The sequence below is a fragment of the Dendrobates tinctorius genome, unplaced genomic scaffold (assembly GCF_039654945.1).
Source record: "Dendrobates tinctorius isolate UK_male_01 unplaced genomic scaffold, ASM3965494v1 ptg000015l, whole genome shotgun sequence".
Lineage (NCBI taxonomy): Eukaryota > Metazoa > Chordata > Amphibia > Anura > Dendrobatidae > Dendrobates > Dendrobates tinctorius.
This window is the reverse complement of record NW_027361683.1, coordinates 25,686,646-25,714,365: the sequence shown is the minus strand read 5'-3', so window position 1 is coordinate 25,714,365 and position 27,720 is coordinate 25,686,646. Positions and strand designations below refer to the sequence as shown.

At 42.5% G+C, this 27,720-nt stretch overlaps 1 protein-coding gene across 3 annotated transcripts in view; it reads right to left on the bottom strand.

Moving 5' to 3' along the window:
* The window catches only part of KIAA0319L (KIAA0319 like), a 156,469-nt gene that overhangs the window by 102,882 nt on the left and 25,867 nt on the right, over positions 1-27,720 (bottom strand). Inside the window, exons 1-4 of one of the 3 annotated variants that reach the window (XM_073562997.1) lie at positions 26,585-26,643; positions 22,423-22,589; positions 8,462-8,961; positions 8,002-8,067 (exon numbers count right to left, since the gene is read on the bottom strand). In XM_073562997.1, coding sequence (XP_073419098.1) covers positions 8,002-8,067; positions 8,462-8,961; positions 22,423-22,589; positions 26,585-26,619 — 768 coding nt within the window. In that variant the 5' untranslated portion in view covers positions 26,620-26,643. Of the gene's footprint in view, positions 1-8,001; positions 8,068-8,461; positions 8,962-22,422; positions 22,590-26,584; positions 26,644-27,720 lie in introns of those variants that run through there. The other 2 variants (XM_073563006.1, XM_073563013.1) reach the window with 2 other exon arrangements.

The window sequence follows — 27,720 nt, the reverse complement described above, 5'->3', positions numbered from 1 at the left end:
ATCCTTATGTGACACACAATTGAATGATATCATTATATGATATCTCAAAAAAGGGGGGGCAGATTCCCTTTAAGAGACCCTGGGGTCAGAACCACAGAGCTGAGTGGAACGGTCCTAACTTCTATACCAGGGATCCTTTTAAGAGAGGCCTGGGGTCAAAACCAAAGCCCTGGATGGATTTGCTCTGACTTCCATACCAATGATCCCTTTAAGAGGGAAGATGTGCCTATAGGATGGAGGATGTGTGATGGGGATATGGGCGGAGGGGGGGGATTCATTTCTGTCATCTACTCTCTGCTCCTTTCAGGGGGGCAGACAATGGCTGGGAGCTTATGTTCCCGAAGATGCTACATTTCTCCCACCATGTCAGTGTCTCCTGAGGTGTTGTCAAGTGGGAAAACTTGCTCATAGCAACCAATCACAGCTCAGCTACTTTTAACCAGCTCTGGTGAAATGAGAGATGCTTAGTGATTGGTTGCAAGGAAAACTGTTGCTCATAGCAACCAATCACAGCTCAGCTTCTTTTGAACAGCTCTGGTAAAATGAAAGATGCTTCGTGATTGGTTGGTGATACACACACACACACACACACACACACACACACACACATACACTTTTATATATAGAGATGGAGAAAAAAAATGTAGCTGGTACTGTCTATAAATCACTCAATCAGAAAATGTAGTGAATTAAAAAAAAACTGAAAAAAAATTGCAGCATGCACTACTTTTTTCCCGGATTAAAATCAATGGAAACAATGGACATTATATGAACATTATTACCATTTTTTTTTTTTTTTTACTGGTCCACTGCAATTATTAAAAAAGAAAATGTTATTTGGCCTTTTATTACAATCTAAGGTTGGAGTCACACACAACGAATAAAAAAAAAATCGGTCCCATTTTAACGGTCCGAAATCGCACAAAGGTATCTTAACCAGTGATGCGTTATTGATGCGATTTTTCTTCATTGATGCGATTTTAATCGCATGTAAGGATCCTTTTGACATCCGTCTGGCGAGATTTTCTAGCAGGAAAGCAAAATGGACATATAATGGAGCCCAATGACAGGTTTCCCCACACAAACTAATTAATAGATATAGACACATTAAATATATATATATATATATATATATATTTTATACATGTCATAGAGACACATTTATATATATATTTCTAGTTCATACAGTTCTTAATTGCAGAATAGCCGCTGACACATTTGCCGGCTTTTGCATAACATTCTCCTGCCCGACATGAAATGACACATGGTTTACATATAGTTAACCATTTCATTTCATGTTTATTTTTCTATGTCTATCACTATTAATTATATGAGGGCTTGTGGGTTAAATTTTGGGCTTGTAGGGGTTCATTTAAGGGGTTAATTCGATGTATTAAATTGCGGAGACTCCCGCTGACATCACTGAGGCTGCATTGAGTCCCCGTAATTTAATACAACGAATTAACCCCTTAAATGAACCCCTACAAGCCCAAAATTTAACCCACAAGCCCTCATATAATTAATAGTGATAGACATAAAAAAATAAACATGAAATTAAATGGTTAACTATATGTAAACCATGTGTCATTTCATGTCGGGCAGGAGAATGTTATACAAAAGCCGGCAAATGTGTCAGCGGCTATTCTGCAATTAAGAACTGTATGAACTAGAAATATATATATTAATGTGTCTCTATAACATGTATAAAATATATATATATATATATATATATATATATATATATATATATATATATATATATTTATTTATTTAATGTGTCTATATCTATTAATTCGGTGCTTTATTTAACTGGACACTGTCATTTTACTGTATTTAGGAAAAAAACTTGCCGGCTTTTGGTGCGATTTTTATCGCAACTCACACATAGGGTCCGTTTGCAATCCCATTTTTTCTCGCCCCCATAGACTTGCATTATCGAATCCGATCCGAAAATCAGTGACAATCGCAGCATGCTGCGATTGTCTTGGTCAGAGGATCGGATGCGATAAAAAAAAAAAATTGCATGATGGGAGCTGCCCCATAGAATAACATGGGTTCGAATGCAATGCGATTTTTTTATCGCATTGCATTCGTCCGTTTTAATCGCCAGTGTGACTCCGGCCTAAATGTTAAAATTGATGTATAAAACGTGTGCCATATGGATATAACAATCAGACATATGGATGACATATGGAGCACCATGAAAAATTGTCCTTTTTTTTAGATGGATCAAAAATTAACTAATTTCACATACACTTGTCTGAACTCTAACTTAAAAGGAACCTATCACCAGGTTGTTGCCAGGTTCTCCCCATTTAACGTAGGGCCAGCACCTGTAGACCCTTACAAGCAGCATTCTAGAATGCTGTATATACAGTATGTCACCAATGCACTCTGCATAACACAAAAAAGACCATTTATTATACTCACTTCTCTCTGCCCTGTAGTGTGTACCGATGCTTTTTGCCCTTTCCCCGAGCATGCGCATTACAGTACTTTGCTCTCGGCAGGGCAGACAGACAGACATGCGCTTTTGCAGGAGCGTGATGGAGAACAATGTGTGGATGATATAGGACGCGTCATCCACATGAAGCAAGAAGGAGGAAGGCAATCGTAAGAAGAGAGAAGGCGCCAGATCAAGACCAGAGACGGCCATCGCACCGGACTGGACCGCCCCATTGGTGAGAATGATTTTGTGTTATGTCGAGGGGAGTGGGGACTTATATACAACATTCCAGAATGATGTATATGAGGGTGTACAGGTGCTGGCCCTACTTTTTATGAGAAAAAACTGGTGACAAGTTCCCTTTAAAGGGGTTTTCCTGACACTGCTGTTCAGGAGTGCACTGCTCCTCAGCCTCTTGGCTTCCAGCTTGCCGAGAAGTGGCGCACTCTTGCTTGAATGATGATTTGAACTAGCAACATCATTACAACATTGGTCCAAATTTTACAATGCTCGGCCTCTGTAGAATTACAGAAGTGCAGAGGCAATGGATCCAGCCAGCTTCAGCACAGTGCCTACAAGTTCTATAGAAAAGAGCTCATTGCCTAGGAGACTGGCCATCACTGACTGACTGACTGCATCAGTGGCTGATTACCTAGGCAACAAGCAGTAAACAATCAAATTAACTATACCTCCATTCTTCAAATTGTAGATTACGGTAGAAGTTTTAATAGCAAGTAAAGTGGAATTTCAAGCATTTACGATGGTGAGAATAACCCTGAAGGCTTGTGTGTATACATATAGGCTGGTTTAGGAGGAAATTCAGCAAGACAACATTACGTTCTTTGAGTCGGTTGATATAGGAAGTGCAAACGTTATATTACTACTGCCACAGGCGCACAATTCGAGATGGTCCCATTTTTTAGAGAGGCTCAGTGATGTTTATGTTGGCTCAGATCCACATCCTGCTCGCAGGATGACATGTGATAACGCAACCTATAAAACCCTGGGACCTTTAACAACTATGTTCAAAGCAAGAAAAATGTTCCACGATCTCGGGGATAGCTAAAATATGTAAACGTCTGTCTAATACACACATGGCCAAAATTGACACACTAGATAGACCTCAAGCAGCTTGGATTGTCTGTCTCTCCACTCTTCCTCCAGACTCTGGGACCTTGATTCCCAAGGTCTAGTGTGAAGTATACACAATCAATGATGGCTTCGGGAGCCATGTCATCTGCTGGTGTAGGTCCACTGTGTTTTATCAGGACCAAAGTCAGCGCAGCTGTCTAACAGGACATTTTAGAGCACTTCATGCTTCCCTCTGTTGACAAGCTTTTTGGAGTTGGATATTTCATTCCACAGCAGGACTTGGTACCTGTCCACACTGCCAAAAGTACCAATACCTGGATTAAAAACAACAGTATCACTGGGCTTGATTGGCCAGCAAACTTGCCTTACCTTAACCTCATAGAGAATCTGTGGGGTATTGTCAGGAGGAAGATGAGAGACACCAGACCCAACAATGCAGACGAGCTGAAGGCTGCTATCAAAGCAACCTGGGCATCCATAACACCTCAGCAGTGCCACAGGCTGATCGCCTCCATGCCACGCTACATTGATGCAGTAATTGATGCAAAAGGAGCCCCGACTGTTGTGAATTCACTTTCTGGACTCCCTCTGGGTGGTCTGATTGACACAGGGGTTGCGAGTTCTCTTTCTGGGCTCCCTCTGGTGGTTACTGAAGGTAATGGAGCTGATCTGATTGACAGAGGCTTGCCACCTGATAATGAGGATGATGATTGGAGATCTGGGGTTTCAGATTGGGATTTAAGACAGCCAACTCCCTCTATCCCTGCTGGTGATTTTCTTCCAGTGTCTCCTGAGGTCTGATGTCTCCAGCTCTGTTCCTGCATGTTCAGCTAAGTGGTTCATTTGCTATTCTGTTTGCATTTGATCTGGTTTTGTCTATCTCTGTTTTGTGCGGGTCAGACAGCTCCGGCTGGGGCTGTGCTGAATCACCGCCCATATGTTACTGCTTGTGCCAGTTTGCTTTATCCCCTGTTAGATTGGTCTCTTCTTGCTCTGCTTTCAGAATATACCAGAGTGCTGATATAGTAGGGGGTGAAGTCGTGGGACTTCAGTGTTTTTGTGCATCAGACGTGTTGGACTTTTTTGCAGGGTTTTTTGCGTGATTGCAGACAGTGTCTTTCCTTTCCTGTCCTGTCTAGTCAGTGTGGGCCCCATCACTTGCTCAGTCTATTTTCCTGCCTGCGTTTGTGTTTTCATCTTGTCTCACAGACAATATATGTTTGGGGGCTATCTATTCCTTTGGGGTCTGCTCTGGGGCAGTTTAGATTTCCCCTTTCTTGCTTTAGGCTTACTTAGCTCTCCGGCTGTGCCGAGGCATCTAGGATCATCGTAGGTATGCTCCACAGCTACTGCTAGTTGTGTGGATAGGATCAGGGGTCTGCAATCCGCTTAGTTACCAACCTCTCTGGTTTTCTGAGGCTTAGCCTGGGCTGTTATGATTGGGAAACCGAGGAGGAAAAACAAGACAACAAGCTAAGTCTCAGAAAACCAGAGAAGTTGGAAACTATACAGATTACAGATCCCTGATCTTAACCGCACAACTAGAAGCAGTCGTGGAGCGTTCCTAAGTTGGTCCTAGATGCCTCGTCACAACCGGAGAACTACATAAGCCTAAAGAAGGAAAAGAGGAAAACTAACTGCCCCAGAGCAGACCCCAAAGGAAAGACAGCCCCCCACATGTATTGACGGTGAAGCAAGATGAAAATACAAACAAAGGCAGGAAAATAGGTTGAGCAAATGATGGGGCCCAGCTAACTAAAAAGGACAGAAAAGGAAAGACACTGTCTGCAATCTGCCAAAAACAACCTACAAAAATACTGTCCAACGCTTCTGATAGCAAAATTAACCCTGAAGTCACTAGACTTCTATACCTATATCAGCACTCTGAAATATTCTGAGACAGAGCAAAAAAGAGGCCAATCTAATAAGGGACAAAAAGCAGATTGGCAAATACTGAAGAGTGAGGGGCAGGCTGATTACACAACAAACTGAATTGACCAACAAGCGCAAGTGTGAACATTAGCAAAAAACAACTTAACTTGAGAAGACTGGAAGAGAGCTGAATTCCAGGACCTGAGAAGCAAACTGAATCACCAGCACCCGGATAGGGTGTCGGCTGTCTTATATCCAGTCTGATACTCCAGAGATCCAATCGTTATCTTCCTCATCAGGTGGCAGATCATTACCACTTAAACCAACCGCACTACCTCCTGTCACCTCTAGAGGGAGAACGGAAGGGGAACTCTCAACTGGTGGAGCAGAAAATGAGTTCATGACACTGGGTCTGCTCTTCTCCTCGGTGACCCATTCATAACACCCGACCAAGTATTGAGTGCATTTACTGAATATACCCGTATTTTTCGCTTTATAAGACACTCCAGATTATAAGACGCACCACAAATTTTGAGGAGAAAAATAAGAAAAAAAATTTGTTTTAATAAAATCGTGGTACTTCTTATAATCCTTGCATCTTATTGCATACCGGGGTTGGTGGCTGCGGTGTAGCGGGGTCCCAGGCTCGCTGCTGGAGGAGTCAGGAGTGGAGTGATGCTGCAGGCTGCATTCAGGGATAAGCGGGGGCTCTAATGTGTGCCGCTGCTGCGGGGGTCTTGTGCTGCTGCTGGGTTTCTCTGGGTGTCGGCGGTTGCTGGCCAATGCTGCAGGTGTCTCCGGTGCCCAGCGGTGCTGCGTGTGTGTCCGGCGCTGCCTGGGGTTCTGCCAACATTTTGCAACAGGCCAGAGCCCCAGCATTTCCATGGTTCCCTGTGTGTGCGGTGGTTCCGGTAAAAAATGGCCACCGGCGCATGGGCAGATGTGATCTCGGGACCCAGATCTCAAGAGATGAGATTTCAGCGCTGAGATTTTGCGACAGGCCAGATCCCCGGGCAGCGCCGGACACACACACAGCACCGCAGACACCCGCAGCACCAGCCAGCAACCACCAGACCCCCCCTGATCATGACCTATGGTAAGGCATGTAAGCTTTGTAGGACACACCCCAATTTTTCCCCAAAATTTGGGGGGAAAAAAGTGCGCCTTACAAAGCGAAAAATACGGTACATTTCAGTAGGCCAACTTTTCAGATTTGAAAATAATTTTTCAAGCTGATGTTACAAAGTATTCTAATTTATTGAGATAATGTCTTTTAGGTTTTCATTGTCTGTAAGCCATAATCATCAACATTAACAGAAATAAACACTTGAAATAGATCACTCTATCAGGCCTTTTATCTGCTTAATTGAGAATGACATAACGAAGGGATTGCCCACACCTGTCCATGAGATAGCCTTGGAGTCAATTGTCCAATTACTTTTGGTCCCTTTAAAAACAGGGTGGCACATGTTAAGGAGCTGATAATCCTAAACCCTTCATCCAATTTTAATGTGGATACCCTCAAATGAAAGCTGAAAGTCTGAACTTCAACTGCATCTGAATTGTTTTGTTTAAAATTCATTGTGGTAATGTCTAGAACCAAAATTAGAAAAATGTTGTCTCTGTCCAAATATATATGGACCTAACTGTATTGCTGCTAGTGGCACACAGGTTTATCATGGATCACGTTCTTTTCTGACTACCACAATGATGTGATTTACTATGACTACATGTAGACTATTATTATATATACCCTGGATTCGTGCTTAGGGGGTTTTTTTCTTGTTATGACCATCATCTACACTGTATTTTATGGTGATTTTACCAATTAATGTACTGTAAGAAACAAAGCTTTTTGATTATTCTATATATTGTATTAAAGTACTCTGTTTTTTGGCGCTTTATTACCTCTCTGAAGTTAGTCTCTCCAGACCCACTGAACACCTAATGACTCCAAAGGCTGGCTATTTATATCCTAGACCACACCCTGGGTGGAGATATGCCAAACAACCTCCCACGTGCTCTATGGTTGCTCACATAAACCCAGCCCATAAAATGGCAGATTAACCTTTCTCCACACATAGTGAGTTGGAGCAAATGTCTACGATTCAAATCACTGAAGCTAGTAGCCTTATTGAAACATATCGTCCCTCCAGTACTGTGCCAGTGACTGTCACAACACACATTAAAAACTTATCTTTATAGATCAATGTACTGTCTGTTTAAAAAGAGGACATTGTACAGATGAAAAAAACTGAAAGACAGATGCCATACACTAGCTGTTCATGAAACACTGATTTAGCTGCCAGCTATTCCATCTGATCCTCCCATGGATTTGCTCACAGAACTTCATAATTCTATAGGATGAACATCAGCCAGGCACCTCTCACAGTGGATTATGTCCTGTGAGAACAAAAGATCAGGCATGTTGAAATGAACATGCTTGATCCTTCCATCCTCTGACATCTGTCAAGTTTTCACTAAAGCATACACATTCAAGTGTATGCTGCTTTTTCATGTATGGTCACCTAATGCCCTCCATTTGCCTCAAGCTGCCTCCTTTTCTTAGATCGGCATTTTATTCCACTTACTTCCGAAATGGCCGCGGCAGTGGCACGGGACAGTCTGAAATCTAAAACACTCCTCTCCTGCTTGTGCTGTAGGGTCGGAAGAGAAGAGGCGGCATAGTTTAGACTTCCCAATGCTGCAAGGACTGAAGCGAAGCGTTGTGCAATCATACGTGATGAAGACATTTTTTAAAACTACATATAAGTCTATAGGAAAGCATTGAGAAGACTGAAAATCTGCTTTAATGATAAAAAAAATCTTAGAAATGTAAAATTGCTTGATAAGGCATTGAAGATGCTATAGAAAAGTAATACTACCAAAAGTCTAGGGGTAACCATACAACAAAAGAGTCACTGATTGTTTGGTCCTTAGTCCAAAGTAGTTTCATAATGTGAAGTGCAAAATATTATCACTAACTAGGAACATGAAAATAGCACAATAGCCCAAATGTTTCTAAATCATTTACTATAAGAATTCACTTACTTCCGCTATTTGATTTGCGCCTAATTCTTTCAAGTCATCTTGGTGTTGGTTCTTTGATAGCGGTGTTTGTCCCTTCAACCCATTTTCTGGTTCTTTTTCATCTTCTCCTTCACCCAATTGTCTTTTATGTCTGGCTGGCGCCCCAGTTTTCCACCATTCCCTATGAAATTGTTCATCTCTTTCTTCTGAAGTATCTGAAATGTGGCGATACAGTGAAGTCTGTGACGAGCCATCTCTAAATATCTCTACTATGAGCGAGTCTCTAGAGCGCGTCTTAGTTGCCATACAACTGCGCGGAGTCCTACAGTCAGCGAGGACACATGTGCCCTTTACCATCCAGAACACATTGCAGGAGTGGCTTTGACAGCAAGAATCATGGCAGGAGTAAAGAGACTGGAGGCTGTCAGCCACCGTCCAGGAGTGGGTATGATTCTTAGTCCTCAGACCAAGCCCAAAGAAAATTCTACCTCTTTGACATAAAGAATTGCTTTGGCCGGCATCTAGAAAAGAAAGACATGGGAGAAAATGAACACCAAACTGTAGATAATGACAGCCATTCAAGGAACCATACATAACATTGCGTGTCTGCTGTGGATTTTGTTGCAGGAACTTCTGAAACTGTCCCATTCATCTGAAACAACCCCAAATAAATGAATGAAATTGACTTTCTGCAACAAAATCTGCCAAGAGTGATTTCCCCCTAAATTTTGTAACATAAACTCTATATGGACAAAAGTATATAGCAGCTTTCATGACATCTCAATCCAAATCCACAGACCTTAATATGTTGTTGCTTCTAACTTTCCTATCTTTCAAGATTTTGGAGCATTTCTGTGGGCACGTTTGCCTATTTGTCACGTTAGATGAGAAGGCCTGGCTCACAATCTTCGCTCCCGTTCCGGCCATAGGATTTCAATGTGTTGAGGTCTGGGCTCTGTATGGGCCAGTCAAGTTCTTCCACACCAAACTCACCCAATCAAGCCTTGTGGACCTTGGTTTGTGCCCTAGGGTCCAGCATCCATAAACTGTTCTCACAAACTTGGATGCATACCATTGTCTAAATTGATTATGCATTATTACTACCCCATTCACAGGACTAAATATGGCAGAGCAACACCTGAAAAACTGCCCCACGGTATCATCTCTCCTACACTAAACCTTAACCCCTTCGCCCTGGGTGGTTTTCCATTTTTCGTTTTAGGTTTTTTTCCCTCACCTTCTTCCAAGAGCCATAACTTTTTTTATTTCTCCAGCCATATAGATGTATGAGGGCTTGTTTTTTGCGAGACGAATGGCAAGTTTAAATGACACCACTCATTTTAAAATTTCAAGTGCGGCGAAATTGCAAAATAAGTGCAATTCCACAATTGTTTTTTGGGTTTTTCATTTACCATGTTCAATATATGGTGAAACTGACCTGACAATATGTTTCCTCAGCTCAGACAGATTATGTAGATACCAAACATGTATAGATTTTTTTTTTTTTAATTGCGTAGTGAAAAAAAAATATCAGAAATTTGTAAAAAATAAATATTTTGCTTATGTCGCCACTTTCCAAGACCAGTAACGGTCTCATTATTCTGGATCTGGGGGCTGGGTGAGAGCTTATTTTTTGCGCCCTGAGCGGACACTTTTATTGATACCATTTTGGGGTATATACGATATTTTGATCGCCTCTTATTGCGCTTCATTGCAATGGTGCGGCGACCAAAAAAATGTAACTGGTAAACTGCGTAAAGAGAAAAAAAATCAATCAGATTAATTTAAATTATATTTCGATAGATCAGACATTTCTGAAAGTGGCAGTGTGTATTTTTTTTTCATTATTATTTTATTTAATGGGGCAAGGAGGGGGTGATTTGAACTTGTGTTTTTGTCTAATATTTTATTTTTTTAAATCTCATAATGCTTCACTTCTAGGGTGGCGGAGGAACTGGTATTTTTTTGGCTGAGAAGGGCCCAATAACCAGGGACCTATCTGCTTATCTTTTGCTGGTTACCAAAAATATTTTTTTCATTTATTTATTAGGTTAATAGAAAGCTTTACAATAAACTACACATGCAAGTCACAAATTATATATCTGATGGATATCTATTATTTTTGCACATCTTTTAACACATAAAAATCTGTAATTTCTTGAATGCATTTTATTCAGGCACAAGTCACATGGATGGCACACACAGATGGCCAACACACCACCACATGGACAGTAAAAATGGACCGTTTCACGTGTATGGTTTTTTAAGCAGACATGGACGTGTGAAGGGGGCCTTAGTATTGCAGCATGGAGTTATGCTGTTTCAACCCATAATTCAATGCAATTTTAAACTCTTTATAGAGCGCTATAGTCATTGATAAAGACATGTCCTTGAACCTCCTAAATGTGGCAGTAAAACCAGCTATTTTATTATTTAAAGCCTCACTAAAAATGTCTGTGCACTTATGCATGGAAAGACCAGAAAACTCTGCTGTGAAGCGTACACATGTATCATACATAAGCCAGCTCATTGCTGCATGTAGATGAGGGCTGTTAAACACACGGCCTGCGTGCGGCCCCCCACAGCAATTTTTTTGTGGCTGAGGAATCAGGGTCGGGCTGGGTCAGGTGGCACTGTATCTTTAAATGTGTCGTGTGTGATCTCGTATAAACCCGCATTTGCCGAATGACGTCACGCTGACCACCTTGCGCTGCCTCCACCCGCCTGAGGGAATGTACAAGCAACAGGGCTGTAGGCATGACAGTAGGGTACCGCTAAAGAGGACATTATAGTGTATGTAGGGAGGCTATGGAGCAATTATACTACATATGGGGGGTCATTATACTTTGTATAGAGGAGCTATGAAGCCATCATTCTGTGTGTAGTGCGCTGTGGGGCCATCACACAATATGTAGGGGAGCTATGGGGCCATCATACTGTGTATAATAGGACTTACGGAGTCATTATACTACTGTATATATAATGGAGCTGTGGGATCATCATACTGTATGTAGGGAGCTACTGGGGGCATCATACTTGGTATAGGGGGCTGTGGAGCCCATAATGTGTATAGAGCAACTGTGGGGCCATTATACTTTATATGGGGGCTATGTGGTCATCATACTGCAGGGGTCCCCAACCTGTAGCTCGGGAGCCACATGTGGCTCACGGTCCCATGAATTGTGGCTCGCGACTGTCTGCCAGCTTGGTGCATTAGCTCCAGGTCTAGCAAACAGGTATGAAGAGCACATCTCAAAATGGTGAATTTTGTGTGTAGTCCTGCACAGAAGAGCAGATCTGGATGCACATTTATGGGGTTTAGAGATGTTTTAGGTATGGTATCCTGGAGGATGATACTACCTGTTAGAGGAAGTGCTCAAAGCTGGATGTGACAGTGTGTTGGGAATGCTGGAAGGGAGAATACTGAATGGGGGTATCATGGAAACAACACCTGGATCTCAGTGTACTGCTTTGGAGTGATTTCTGTGGAAAAGCTTTGCTTATGATTATACCTGTAATGGGGGCTTTGGTTGACACTACTTTGAAGGGGGTGGGAGCTGGATCTGGCTCGCGACCCTCTCTCAGTGCTGGATGTGGCTCGTGACCCTCTTATCTTAGCTCTGTCACACTGTATATAGACGGCCTATGGGGCTATCATAGCGGACTGTGGTTTTGCAGCACACTAGGCATCACAATGTGATGCAATTTACTTGTATGACACTGTGATGTTGTAGCTACACAAAGCGGACTTTGGCACGCGACCTCTGTCATGCCGTTTAGTCGCGGCCAAAATTTATCAATGCGGACTGTGCTCTACCGTGATTTTTCCAAGTGTCCCTGGATCTCATTTTTAGTTTGAAGCCCCTGATGTAGATCATTGTTGTGTCCATTATTGCATTTCTGGGAATCCTTGGTTTTATTATCTAAATAGTTTCACAGCTCTGCAGCCATTCATTTTATAAGATATCACTATTGGCATTTTTTTTTTACATGTACTAGAATTTTCGGACAGATGATGGAGTCTCAAATTATGGTTAAATTTTATGTAATTAGAAACTAACCAAACTAAGCATTAACTGTGGTTGAGACAGGCGCTCCTTGCCTAGGAAAGAGTGGCTGGATACCGAGGCGAGGAATGAGTGACTCCTAGATAACCTAGGAAACTAGCTGTAAACTATAGAATTAAATAGCGTTCTTACAAACAATTTGCAGTTTTACCCATTTCTAAAGTTGGGAAAACCCTTTAAAAAATAAATGTGATTCGTGAATGTAAAGTCACATCTCAGCTCCTATTTTTTGCGGTTTACGCCTGGGAAAACTACATGAATGTCATCAATTACAGAAGTCATTCAGCAGCAGTCCTCTGCACATGTACAAAATGTAAGAAGCTTTGCATCCATTGGTATGCAACTACTAGAGCACACTGACAACGCTTACCTGGATGCCATAATAGATTACTGTATATTATATGCTGCCAATTACTGGCATTCCGACAAACCGACAACAGCTGAATAAACTGTATAGAAGAAGCAGGTGATTTTCCAAAATCTGAAACATCACCATGTTGTACACTAAATTTATTAGGCGGAATCTAGGAAATAACCCCACTGTGCGCAGCATGGTAACCTATGTCCATGCATTAGTTTGCACGCCATTTGTAAGGTGTATGGTTGATCAATGGTTAGGCACATAGAATCTTTTTTTAAACTCATTAACAGTTGGATTATAGGTTGGCTGACAATGACGTGTGGAATCTGACTTTCTGCTACAGGCGGCTTACAGCGTTTGGGACATTTACATCTGATCAGCCAATAGGCAATAAGGGCTGTCTATAAATGTAGTATACTTGTAATACTCAGATGTCAGGGCTATTTATTTGGTCACTTTAGGCAGGCGTTTCTTATGAATTTTCATATTTTATTGATAATATCCACTGGATCTCCGTACAAGGGCTGATTGCAGGACTGAGAACTCAACAAAGAACAATGGATAAATGGGCAGGCGCATTAGGGCTTCTGATTCATTAGGTGTAAAACTGAAAAATTGCAAACATTTTTGTGCAAATTGTAATTTGGCCCCAAAATTTTATTTTTACACTATTCGGAACTCTATGAGAGAGGGTGGTGCTTAGTTGGAGGGGGCATGGATAACTCATTCATCATAATTTACACCAAAGATGAAGGCACAAATTACGACAGAAATGTACTCCTGTCCCCAACTGCAGAACATTTCTTGTGGAGGCACCAGCCTCTTAATGTATGTGGCGCATCTTAATCACGCGCACTCTACATCAACACTGATTTAAGTGAAAATCATGCTCCATCGGGTGTTGGCTAGGTGACTTGGCCATTGCAGAATACTCTATCACATTACCATAACAGGCTACTGGTTAGCTTTCTTGTTATGTGTGGGGTCATTATCATCTTTACTGTGGATCACCATTCTACCAGTTTTACAATATTTGTCTGTACCAGATCACAATCTATGAAGTTAAAAAGTCCTTCTGCCACTTCTATTCACAGTCACATCATCAGTATTTAGAAGTGACCTGGTTCCGGTAGGGGCCATACATGCCCATGCCATAACACTCCCCCACCATAGTGACAGATGATATGGGCATACTTAGAAAATTAGGAAGGGGAAAGGGAAATTTTGTGCTCACCAAAATAGTCCTGTAAGCCGGTCGTGCCTAGGGATCAAATGGCTGACCACCATGTGTTGCAAACATGAAGAGAGAAGGAAGATCCGGCACTGGAGACTTAATAAAATCCACGATAAGTTTTATTCACATAATTTCATGATAAAGCCATAAAGGGGAAAACAGACCCCCCACGCCTGACGCGTTTCGAACCTTACACCAGGTTCTTCCTCAGAGACATGAAACAAAACAGTTCACAAAATGATTATAAACATTCCTAATCAGCAGAGGGACTCCACACATGTGTATAATCAAAGAGGCAGACAACTAAGCCCTCAAATCACTGGTGGAGTCACTCCCTTGCAAGAAGAAAGAAAAAAAAAAAAAAGAGGAAAAGACCAATACAACAATGGAAAGACATAGAATAAATAAAAACATGTGCAATACACACGTATAAATGCATAAATACATAGCAACTATCAAATGACAAACAGAAAAAAAAACAAAAAAAAACTATCTGTTTGTCATTTGATAGTTGCTATGTATTTATGCATTTATACGTGTGTATTGCACATGTTTTTATTTATTCTATGTCTTGTCCATTGTTGTATTGGTCTTTTCCTCTTTTTTTTTTTTTTCTTTCTTCTTGCAAGGGAGTGACTCCACCAGTGATTTGAGGGCTTAGTTGTCTGCCTCTTTGATTATACACATGTGTGGAGTCCCTCTGCTGATTAGGAATGTTTATAATCATTTTGTGAACTGTTTTGTTTCATGTCTCTGAGGAAGAACCTGGTGTAAGGTTCGAAACGCGTCAGGCGTGGGGGGTCTGTTTTCCCCTTTATGGCTTTATCATGAAATTATGTGAATAAAACTTATCGTGGATTTTATTAAGTCTCCAGTGCCGGATCTTCCTTCTCTCTTCATGATATGGGCATACTGCAGATCATGAGCCCTGACAATCCTTATTCATATTTTTCTCTTGCTATCATAATGGTATAAGTTGTTATTGATTTCATCTGTCCGTACAATCTTGTTCCATAACTGGCCACCGTATTTTTTTTCTTATTTTTAAAGATACTTTCTCGTAAAGTGTAATCTGGCCATTTGTTTTTGAGTTTTCTTGGTTCGCTTCTTGAGAGTAACCTTGAAGATTTACTTTCATGAAGGCATCTGATTTTTGACCAATGGTAATGACAAATCCACCTCCTTGATAGTCTTCTTGATTGGCTACAGCTTGTGGATGGGGCCTTTCTCCAGTGCTCTTCTAGGCCTTTGGTGTTTCTAAGTTCTCGAGTACACTTATATAGCACAGCAAGTTGTGGATTTATTCACTCCTAAAGTTTCTGCGATCTCTTCTGATAGGTTAGCTTTGCTTTTCTTCAGCCTCCAGTTGGTCTACTTCACTTGCATTGATACTTCTTTGCACTGTATCTTGAGAGTTTCATGAACAGCTACCAAATGCATATTCTACGAGACTCAACTCCAGACATTTTATTTCCGTAAAGCACCATTCCATTGTTTTTTTTTTTTACTACAGCGATGGAGTGGTGCTATTAATGTAATGCCCCTACACTTAGTCTTAGGCCGGGGTCAGACTTGTGAAAAACTAACGAATCTCGCACGTCAATACCCTGCACTGCCGCCAGCACTTGGAAGCGGAGCGTGCGGCTGCAAGTATTGCTATGCAACCGCACGCTCTGCTCCAGTGCCGGCGGCAGTGCCGAGTATTAAGATGAGACTTGTTTGAGTTTCTCGCATGTGTGGTCCCAGCCTTATACTTACAATTTGCCATCTTCTGCTGTTAACCCTGCCACTCCGCTCAGTCTCCAGCAGTTTGTGACCTACCAGATCACTCCAGTGTTTGCTGGGAGAGCCAGAGATCCCGTTTCAATGCACGACTCTTTCTGTTTCTCAGACTTGCATTGAGACCGGTAGTTCTGACTTCTGGTCAGTCAGAAGCTGTGGTCTCAAGATGGCGGCGCGGGACTGGAGTGGCACCAGGAAGAGCTGAAGACAGCAGGTGGTAAGTTTAATATTAGGTGCAGGGATCTTACGTTTGTAGCACCACTAAATGCACTGCAATAAAAAATGCTGAAGTGGTGCTTTAATTTATCATGAACTACTAAGGAATCGCACATGACATGGCTACATAAAATCTGACCATTGGATGTCTAAACAGGCCACCTCCATTCGCATGCGCAAGAACGATCTGTAATGCATAGACTGCCAGTCTTCTTAGCAGCCCATGTTCCATATTGCTCATTCATTTGGTGACTGACAGCTTGTTTTCACTGGCCAAACATCAAAAAGGAGTATTCCTAGGAAAGAACATTACCAAAAAGTGGCCAGTGTAAATACACCTAAAAAGTAAGGCTGTGTGCACACGCTGCGGATTCTGCTGTGGATCCGCAGCAGTTTTGGCAATGCGGGGCCGCAGCAGTTTCTGCTGCGTTGTACAGTACCCTTTTGGCTTAAGGAAAATGAAATCCGCAGTGCACACTGTGCGGAATTTTCCGTGCGGATTTGCTGCAGTTTCAAATCTGCAGAAAGAATTGACATGTCAATTCTTTCTGCGGATTGCACTGCGGTTTGCCACCTGCTCCATTGTAGAGGTGTGAAACCGCAGAACAAAACCGCAGGCTAATCCGCAGATAAACTGCAGTTCTTTTGACCTGCGGATTTCCCTGCGGATTTTGCAAAATCCGCGCGGAAAAATCCTCAGCAGAATCCGCAGCGTGCACACGGCGCAGATTCTGGTGCAGTTCTGCAGCAGATTTGGCCCTGCAGAACTGCAAGTGATGTACAGTACCATTTAAGGCTATGTAAAACAAAAACCGCTGTGCACATGCTGCGTATTTTTCCACGCAGATTTGGTGCAGATTTAAAACTGCAGCATGTTAGGCTGTGTGCACACACTGCAGATTCTGCTGCGGATCCGCAGCGGATTTGGCCCTGCAGATCCGCAGCAGTTTCTGCTGCGGTGTACAGTACCATTATTCCCTATGCAAATTAAAAACCGCTGTGCAGATGCTGCAGATTTTTCTGCGGTTTCAAATCCGCAGAAAGAATTGCATGTCAATTCTTTCTGCGGATTCTGCAGCGGTTTCCTATCTCCTCCATTGTGGAGATGATAAACCGCAGGGCAAAACCGCAGGCTAATCCACAGATAAACTGCAGGTCTTTTGACCTGCGGATTTATCTGCGGATTTTGCAAAATCCGCGCGGATCAATCCGCAGCAGAATCCGCAGCGTCTGCACACTGCCTTACTTCTTTTGTGCAGTTCTGCAGCAGTTTTTCATCTGCTCCATTATAGAAATCTGCAGGTGAAAACTGCAGGGGAAATCCGCACACAAACTGCACTAAATCTGCACTAAAACGCAGGTCATTTTACCTGCAGATTTAGCAAAACCTGCGTGGAAAATTCCACAGCAGAATCCGCACCGTGTGCACATAGCCTTAAACTGAACACAATAGTCCATTTTATTACCTCTCATACAAGCAAACCATATACTACATGATTGCTTATGAAGGCGACTAGGCTGAGAAAATCAGCACATATGGCCATTTCTTGAAAACTGAATGATGTGCGTAGAGCAGCTATTTATACTCCCTGATGCAAACTGCTCAAACTCATGGGAGTTGCAGTTAATAATAAATGTGCAAAGAATACATAAAATGTATGTGTGGCTAAAGTCAACCAAAACTTGTATTCACAGCAGGTAGGTGGGTGTGAATGAGATTTCTTTCTTCGGCTCCATTCAATTGGCCAGACGCCAATCCACCCATACAAGTCATACTAATCATTTTTTAAACTGGGTTCATTAAATAAACTGTTTGCTCTATATAGCCTCAGTGTTGCACGGGGCACTGCTGCCTGCAGAATGAGTTAGCTGAGGATTAGAGTTGAGCGATACCGTCCGATACTTCAAAGTATCGGATCGGAATGGATCGGCCGATCTTTAAAAAAAGTATCGGTATCGCCGATTCCGATACCGGAAGTCCCATTCAAGTCTATGGGACTTCCGGTATCGGAATAAGAAAAACCCTGTTTTTGCCTTGTACAGCCTCTCTGGGGTCTGTACGGGCCTTTCGGGGGGCTGTGCCGGCCTGCCAGGGGGTCTGTGCAGGCTCCGGTGGTCTGTGCCGGCCTGCCGGGGGGCTGTGCAGGCTCCGGTGGTCTGTGCCGGCCTGCCGGGGGGCTGTGCCGGCCTGCCGGTGGTCTGTGCAGGCTCCGGTGGGCTGTGCCGGCCTGCCGGTGGTCTGTGCAGGCTCCGGTGGGCTGTGCCGGCCTGCCGGGGGGCTGTGCCGGCCTGCCGGTGGTCTGTGCAGGCTCCGGGGGGCTGTGCCGGCCTGCCGGGGGGCTGTGCCGGCCTGCCGGGGGGCTGTGCAGGCATCGTCCGATGGGACTACAAGTCCCATCGGGCGATGCCTGCTACCATGACAGTGATTGACACATTAGCCAATGATGGGACAGTAGTAGTCCCATCATCCGGCTAATGTGTTAAATGTTAAAAAAAAAAAAAAAAAAAAATACTACATACATACTACATGCATGCTACATACATACTACATGCTACATACATACTACATGCTACATACATACTACATGCTACATACATACTACATATATACTACATGCATGCTACATACATACTACATGCTACATACATACTACATATATACTACATACATACTACATACATACTACATGCTACATACATACTACATACATACTACATGCATGCTACATACATACTACATGCATGCTACATACATACTGCATGCTACATACATACTACATACATACTACATACATACTACATGCATGCTACATACATACTACATGCTACATACATACCACATACATACTACATACATACTACATGCATACTACATACATACTACATGCATACTACATGCATGCTACATACATACTACATGCATGCTACATGCATGCTACATACATACTACATACATACCACATACATACTACATACATACTACATACATACTACATATATACTACATGCATGCTACATACATACTACATGCTACATACATACCACATACATACTACATACATGCTACATACATACTACATATATACTACATGCATGCTACATACATACTGCATGCTACATGCATGCTACATACATACTACATACATACTACATGCTACATACATACTACATACATACAATACATTCATACAATACATACATAGACATACAGTACATATAACATAGAGTAACATACTTACCAATACTTGTCACATTGTTCCCCGAAGCCATTGTCTTTTCCGGAATAAATATTAACATAACAAACCACAAAAATACTCACCCACGATCCGAAGCAGTCCACGAGTGTGTCCCACGACGATCTTGGGTAGAGAACTGCAGCATCAGATGATGCTGCCGTTCTCTACGGGCTGCAGGAATCCAATGACGGAAGGTAGGTATCCTTCCGCACTGTATTCCTCCGCCACTTAAAAAAAAAAAAAAAAGTCCCTAGTCTCACTTTATGCCATTGCTGCGTGGGAAATTCCCACACAGCAATGGCATAAAGTGAGACTAGGGACTTTTTTTTTTTTAAGTGGCGGAGGAATACAGTGCGGAAGGATACCTACCTTCCGTCATTGGATTCCTGCAGCCCGTAGAGAACGGCAGCATCATCTGATGCTGCAGTTCTCTACCCAAGATCGTTGTGGGACACACTCGTGGACTGCTTCGGATCGTGGGTGAGTATTTTTGTGGTTTGTTATGTTAATATTTATTCCGGAAAAGACAATGGCTTCGGGGAACAATGTGACAAGTATTGGTAAGTATGTTACTCTATGTTATATGTACTGTATGTCTATGTATGTATTGTATGAATGTATTGTATGTATGTAGTATATATGTGGTATGTATGTAGCATGTAGTATGTATGTAGTATGTATGTAGCATGCATGTAGCATGCAGTATGTATGTAGCATGCATGTAGTATATATGTAGTATGTATGTAGCATGCATGTAGTATATATGTAGTATGTATGTAGCATGTAGCATGTATGTAGTATGTATGTAGTATGTATGTGGTATGTATGTAGCATGTAGTATGTATGTAGCATGCATGTAGCATGCATGTAGTATGTATGTAGCATGCATGTAGTATGTATGTAGCATGCATGTAGTATGCATGTAGTATGTATGTAGCATGCATGTAGTATGTATGTGGTATGTATGTAGCATGTAGTATGTATGTAGCATGCATGTAGTATATATGTAGTATGTATGTAGCATGTAGTATGTATGTAGTATGTATGTAGTATGTATGTGGTATGTATGTAGCATGTAGTATGTATGTAGCATGCATGTAGCATGCATGTAGTATGTATGTAGCATGCATGTAGTATATATGTAGTATGTATGTAGCATGTAGTATGTATGTGGTATGTATGTAGCATGTAGTCTGTATGTAGCATGCATGTAGTATGTATGTAGCATGCATGTAGTATGTATGTAGTATGTATGTAGCATGCATGTAGTATGTATGTAGTATGTATGTAGTATGTATGTAGTATGTATGTAGCATGTATGTAGTATGCATGTAGTATATATGTAGTATGTATGTAGCATGTAGTATGTATGTAGCATGTAGTATGTATGTAGCATGCATGTAGTATATATGTAGTATGTATGTAGCATGTAGTATGTATGTAGCATGCATGTAGTATATATGTAGTATGTATGTAGCATGTAGTATGTATGTAGCATGCATGTAGTATATATGTAGTATGTATGTAGCATGTAGTATGTATGTAGTATTTTTTTTTTTTTTTTTTTTTTTAACATTTAACACATTAGCCGGATGATGGGACTACTACTGTCCCATCATTGGCTAATGTGTCAATCACTGTCATGGTAGCAGGCATCGCCAGATGGGACTTGTAGTCCCATCGGACGATGCTTGCACATACCCCCGGACATCAGCACAGCCCCCCGGCAGGCCGGCACAGCCCCCCGGCAGGCCGGTACAGACCCCCACAGGGTGCACAGCCCCCCGGCAGGCCGGTACAGACCCCCACAGGGTGCACAGACCACCGGCAGGCCGGCACAGCCCCCCGGCAGGCCGGTACAGACCCCCACAGGGTGCACAGACCACCGGCAGGCCGGCACAGCCCCCCGGCAGGCCGGTACCGACCCCGGGCAGTCCACACAGCCCCCCGGCAGGCCGGCAGAGACCCCCGGAAGGCCCGAAATGACGGCGCATCATGATGCGCACATACCGCGCATCATGATGACGTCAGGCCGTCAATCAACTTTGAACTTCCGATTCCGATGCCGAATTCCGATATTGAAAAAATATCGGAAGTCGGTATCGGAATTCCGATACAGCAAGTATCGGCCGATACCCGATACTTGCGGTATCGGAATGCTCAACACTACTGAGGATCCATCAGTGAGCTGGTTCTGACGGGAAAGTTTATAACGCTTATTTTCCTTCAAGAGCTCATCTCAGCTTTTGTTATGAAAATTAAGCTGACCTTCGCTGTAATAAATCAGCTGTCTACACAACTCAAACTGAAGGACAGATTCTCAGTAAACTCATATATACTCAGATAGTGCAATGCAAAGGCAAACAGTTCAATATTTTTAATGAACCCCAATAGCAACAATGATTTTTAGCCAAATGCATGCATTTAGGAAAAAAACAAGTATGCCTCCAAAGTAGTCCACATCCTATAGCCAATGTGACCGACAGCATCAGTTAGCCGTGATGACATCACTTGGCACCATCGGCACCAGACAGGCTTGTGTGTCTGACACTAGGAGATTCTGCCCCTTCCCCCACACGCACACTTTGGAGGGGAGGCTCTGACCTGATTCCACTCCATAAGCCCAAGATGCTCATGTGAGGAGACAGGGAATGTGTACAAGTCTACAATTTAGGATGCTCACGCTTGCTGGGAGACATTAACCCTTTAACTGGCAAGGAAAAAAAATGGCTTTACAAATGTAGAAATAATTTTGTTTTTCACTTGCTTTAGACATGAGGATTAATCAAGGACTTGAACGCTATAAAAGCACTTCAAAGAAAGCATAGTAGGGCTAGGTCTGTACCAAGGAGTGTGCCCGGCATGTCCTCTGCTGAAAATTTGACAGCCCCATATTCTAGAGAAGCAAAATTAGAAGTATCCGCCATGAACTTTCTCCATGCTCTAAGAGACTAGGCAATTAGCAAAAATATCCTGAAATCTGCACCCCCCCAATTCTGTGGTGTGCCTTTGGATGAGAGCAGATTTGTCATAGAACTAGTTCGGAACACCCTTGTTATATCCCTACATCCAACGCCAGGAATCACCTGTCACGGAGAAGAGAATGCTCCAGAATGTTAGCGAGTACAACCAGTATGGCCGCGGCGTGCAGGTCACTCGTCTCCTCCGGGGGCGTATTAATGTCGGACTACAGTCAGATGCCAGCATTCTTAAGAGAGAACTCTCCATGGTGTCTTCCTCGGAATTTCTGAGTCTGAAAACAACACAATGTGGAGAGAAGTTATTCGGAAAAGAGCTCATCAATTTATTACAATCTGCATTTTTTTGGAAGATGTTAGTGGACGGGTTATGCTTCCGTGCTCTTTTTATTTGCTTGATTTTTTTTTAAGTAAGCATAGCAAAAATGCTCTGGAGGATTTTTTCATGGCCTTATGCCTGGTAGAATAAAATATGATGCAATCCATATTTGTGACAATATTTGAGACCATTTCCTATATCCCACCACGCTCACTAGCTTTTTGAAGTTGGGGCCTCCTAAAGACCAATAATGCTACTAAAATGTATATTACAGAAATTGGTACAAATTATGATGGAATGCTTAAAGATGACTTTCTGTGGCATGGACGGGCACCGATGCCCCACATCTAGGCTGAGAGAGAAACATCTGGCACTTCCCATGGGAAATCACCAGACTTCCTTAACAAGTTACCTTACATATATTAATGGAGCAAAAATCCATATAAATGAGCAGAAAGCGCAGTAAATGTCCTGGACAGATTTTATACTTTTAAAAATTTTGGCAAGAGAAAAGAAAAAAAAGTCTCTACATGGCGACACACCAAAGCAGACTAGCAAAATATCACGCTATGCTGTTACTACACCGAATAATGAAAAGGACTACATTAACCTTTCCTTATGGAGCAATAATTGGCTCCACAGTTTTAACAGGCAAAACACATTAATGTACATACTGTATTTACCTCTAAAAACAGTGTAGCCAAATACTGAATCACAAAACCATGAGAAAATCACTTAAAAAGAAAAACAAAAAAACTTTCAGCTGCAACTTAAAATGGACCTGTCAAAAGTGGTCAATTATTGCTCTTATTTTATTCCTGCTGCTCCCCTGAGTACGCCTTTTAAAAAAACAAAAAAAAACTACAGAGTTCTGGCCCTTTTTGTTTAATGCCAATTTTTACAAAAGGGCGTGGCTTACAGGATATTTTATAGGGGCGTGTCTTTATGTACTGCATAATTACCCTACGAGCCACGCTCCTTATAATGATTAGAAAAATTAGCATGTAATAAAAAAGGCCCATACCTCTGGAAGCATATGGCGACATAGATATATTAAAAACCAAACAAACTGGCCACTGTTTTTGACCAATTTTGACCTTCATGCCCGGGCCAGTTCTTACAATTCTGACCACTGTCACTTTATGAGGTGATAGCTCTGGAACGCTTCAACATATCCCACTGGTTCTGACAATGTTTTCTTGTGACATATTGTACTTCATGATAGTGGTAAAATTTATATGATATGGCTTGCGTTTGTGAAAAAAAAAATGAAAATTTGGAAAATTTTAAAACTTTTAGTTTTTTATGCCCATAAATCAAAGAGCTATGTCACACAAAATAGTTAATAAATAACATTTCCCATATGTCTAATTCACAGTAGCACAATTTGTGAACCATAATTTTTTTGCTAGGAAGTTATAACGGGCGCAGACGGCCCGGAACTAGCAGCGTTTTGGGCGCAGTGTATATCCACTGCGTCCAAAGTGCTGTCATCTATTAAATCCATGTGAATCCGCATGTGATCACTGAACCATGCAGAATCACCACGTCCAATACATTCTCTGGGTGACATTTCTAGCATCTCCGCAAGAGAAATTGACATTCTGCGGTCTGGAGAGATGTGCCGCATGTCTGTCTCCGCGGTTGAGCGCGGGCGTCTGTGGACACATAGTGGGCATGGGATTTCTTGAAATCCCATCCACTATGCTGTAACATCTGGACGCTGTGGGTTTGACGCTGCACAAGTACACAGTGTAAAACCTGCAGCAATTACTGATGGCGAGAACATAACCAAAGGCCCCTTAGAAGCCGCAGTTTTAATGCATATCAGCGGTCATTAAGGGGTTAAAGAGGTTGTCCAATTTACCTTTATTTTTGCCAAATGTGTTGGGGACATGATTTTGTGATATTTCTAATAACTATTTGGGTGCTTTTACATTGCATTTTGTCACACACTTGGTGGCCCTGTCGGGGCCATAGACCATAATGGTGCCGACAGAGTGAACCTGCGCTCTGACGTGATCATTTTCAGGACACCCAGACGCAGTAAGTAGACAGGATCTCTTACTCTTGTTAGTACAGCCTTCCTCACAGACTGCGCAGCTCTCTAATCCATAAAATGGACTTTGATGGAGGAGCGTGTGACAAAACCTGGTCATCTGCCTCCTCCAACTGAAAAACACCCCACATGGCAAAGTAATAGTTCTGCTGGAAGATGGACAGGTCTGGTCACATGCTCCTCCACAAGCAGCCATTTTGAAACCAGAAGAGCAGTGCAGTCTGTGAGGAAGGCTGCACTAAGTATCAGAATGAAGGCCTGTCGTACTTACCGTACATATTAGTAAGTGTCCACAACACATTTACCAAAATAAAGATGAAGTGGCCAACCCCTATAAGCAGACAATCTGAATACACCCCAAAGTGGATCCCAGCTACATCTGTCAGAGAAGTGTCCCTCACTATCACACGGAGGGCAACCCTGACAAGAGCATTCATATCTAAATGACATTAGCTGAGGCTTTATGAATTAGCACAATACAAAATGAGACATGATCCCACAAGGGAATTTATCCCCAACTATAGTATTCAGGGATTACCTACTGATTGCCGAGACCCCTGCAATCCAGAGAACACATCTGCATGAAGCAAAGGTGCGCGTGTTCGCCCTCCACTCTGCTCTTCGTCTAAGGGACTGCCGGAGAAAGGAAAGTGCAGTGCTTGGCTATTTCCTGTAGTTCCATAGACAATGAACGTAGCGGAGGGCCATCCTCATCCAGAGCACTGTTTTGGGGATTGCTGGGACCTGCACAGTGAGAAGTAAGATATTCGCTATTCTATGGACAGGGATATATTTCAATTGTGGGAATACTCATTTAACACAACTGAACTCATGAGCCTTAGAAAATATCATATGTCATAAAGTTTGGTTTCAAGAGGTAATGGACCTCACAGAATCAGGCCATCCCTTGGTATCATTCAGTCTATGACTGGGGCCCAAAGTATCAGGGTGCTTCATATATTGCAGCCATAGTGCATGTTTTACCACAATTTTCCGATTTTGGAAACTATGACTAAACTAAACATGGCTAAGGGTTGTGCATGGCTTTTAAGGTGAAGATTGTTTTTCCGATGCACCGTCACCACAAATATATAGTAAGCGTATGACAGATAACAGTTACCGCAATAACTGTGAGAAGGAACAGCTGCTGGTAATGTAGGAGATGCCAGGTGAGGGCATCTGACGTATAGCGAGCAGCTGAGGCCGAGCAGGACGTGAGTGCCCAGAAATACCTTGTACCTCGGTTTCTGACGCAGTGTATACGGGCGTGCACGAGAACAATCTGCACTTAGAATATACATTCTCTGCCACTGTTTCTGGAGATATCTCATACGGCTGGTGAAGCATATGGAGAGCCGACACGGACTTTATAATAATGAGTAAGGGTAATGTCACATGGGAGCACAAGTCAATAATGAAGTGACTGCAGACAGCCTGTAATCATGCTCTGCAGAGTCACAGCGCCCTAGTACAGCAGACACCTGCTCTGTGTGTACTCAGCCGGTGACACTCTGCTCCCTCCAACCCTTCAGACACGGCGCCATGTTCCCTGCTGCATCTCACACACACGTAATACTTATGTATACACACACATGCTGGCAGAAAAAAAGGGAATCGCACAACTGGAAGATTTACGGTAAATGCATGTGTGTATATGTGCGGGTATAGGTGCCAGCCTATAGGTTACAAAGTGGGCAACACTCAATAGCAAATTCAGTGCAAAAAACAGGTGTATTTCTTGGCACATGTGAACAGGTAGCAACGTTTAGGCTGAAGAGCAAACACGCTTTTGTAAAGCAATTACAAAGTGCAACAGGCAGAGTTTTATAGCGACCTCATATTAGCAAAATCATGCCAGGCAATGACAGATATCAGCGTCTCATGATTATTACCTGCGCACAGGCCGCAAGACGCTGAGATCAGCCATTCTGCTGGCATTTTCTCCCGATAGGTGAGCCCCTTGTTTTATTACAATTCACTGCGGACAATTCAGAATAAACATGTTATAAAATGAATTTTGCATATTATTCAGATATTTTGTACACACCAAACACTATATAGTCACTATTACTGCATGTCTGCTGTATATATTATTGCTGTGCATTTGCATCTGCTTTCCCTTTTTAGGCCGGGATCACACATGCGAGAAACTCGTACAAGTCTCGCACGTCAATACCCGGCACTGCCACCGGCACTCGGATCGGAACATTCAGCTGCTCGTATTTCTATGTAGCTGAGCGCTCTGGTCCCAAGTGCCGGCGGCAGTGTCGGGTATTGACGTGCGAGACTCGTCCAAGTTTCTCTCAAGCCTGACCCTGGCCTTATGCTGACTGTGTAACTGACTAGAAATGATTATGATAGTATGATGCCTCTATGAAACTCTGTGGTAGTCTGTACTTGCTTGACAAAGGCTCATTTGCCCTTCAGCCACAACTTTGCCACCAGTTCACATGGGCCAATAAATACTCCAATATTTTTGCATGGAATATTGTGTGTGTGTGTATGTATATATATATATATATATATATATATGCGCATGTATATAATATTATATAACATAATTAATACGATATGTACACAGTTAACCTGAGCGAAGTGAGGCCAAAGCACACAACAGAGCAGTGCCATATTTACCACAAGGCAGATGACTAGGACGGGGGTAAGCTGCATTTTGATATATTTCTATTATTTCTCTATGATAGGACATATACACTGTAAGTACCAATGTATGATTGTGTTTATGTGTGTGTCAGTGTGTGTATTGTGGTAGATTGGCTCACTCGGCTGTACACGGAGGTAGACATGGGAACACTGATGCTTTCGGAATATCCTTGGTTTATTAGATGCGGCATAAACCAAGGTGAAGCACAAAGTAAACACGGCCCTCTGGGCAAAACAAAACCAAATGGTAGCACTAAGCACAGTCCTTATATTAGCAGGGATCCACCCGCTCAAGGTTAGCAAGACCCACGGTTCAGGTATAAGCAAAACAAACACTCCTCTGGACTGCTTCCTCTCAGGCCAGCTA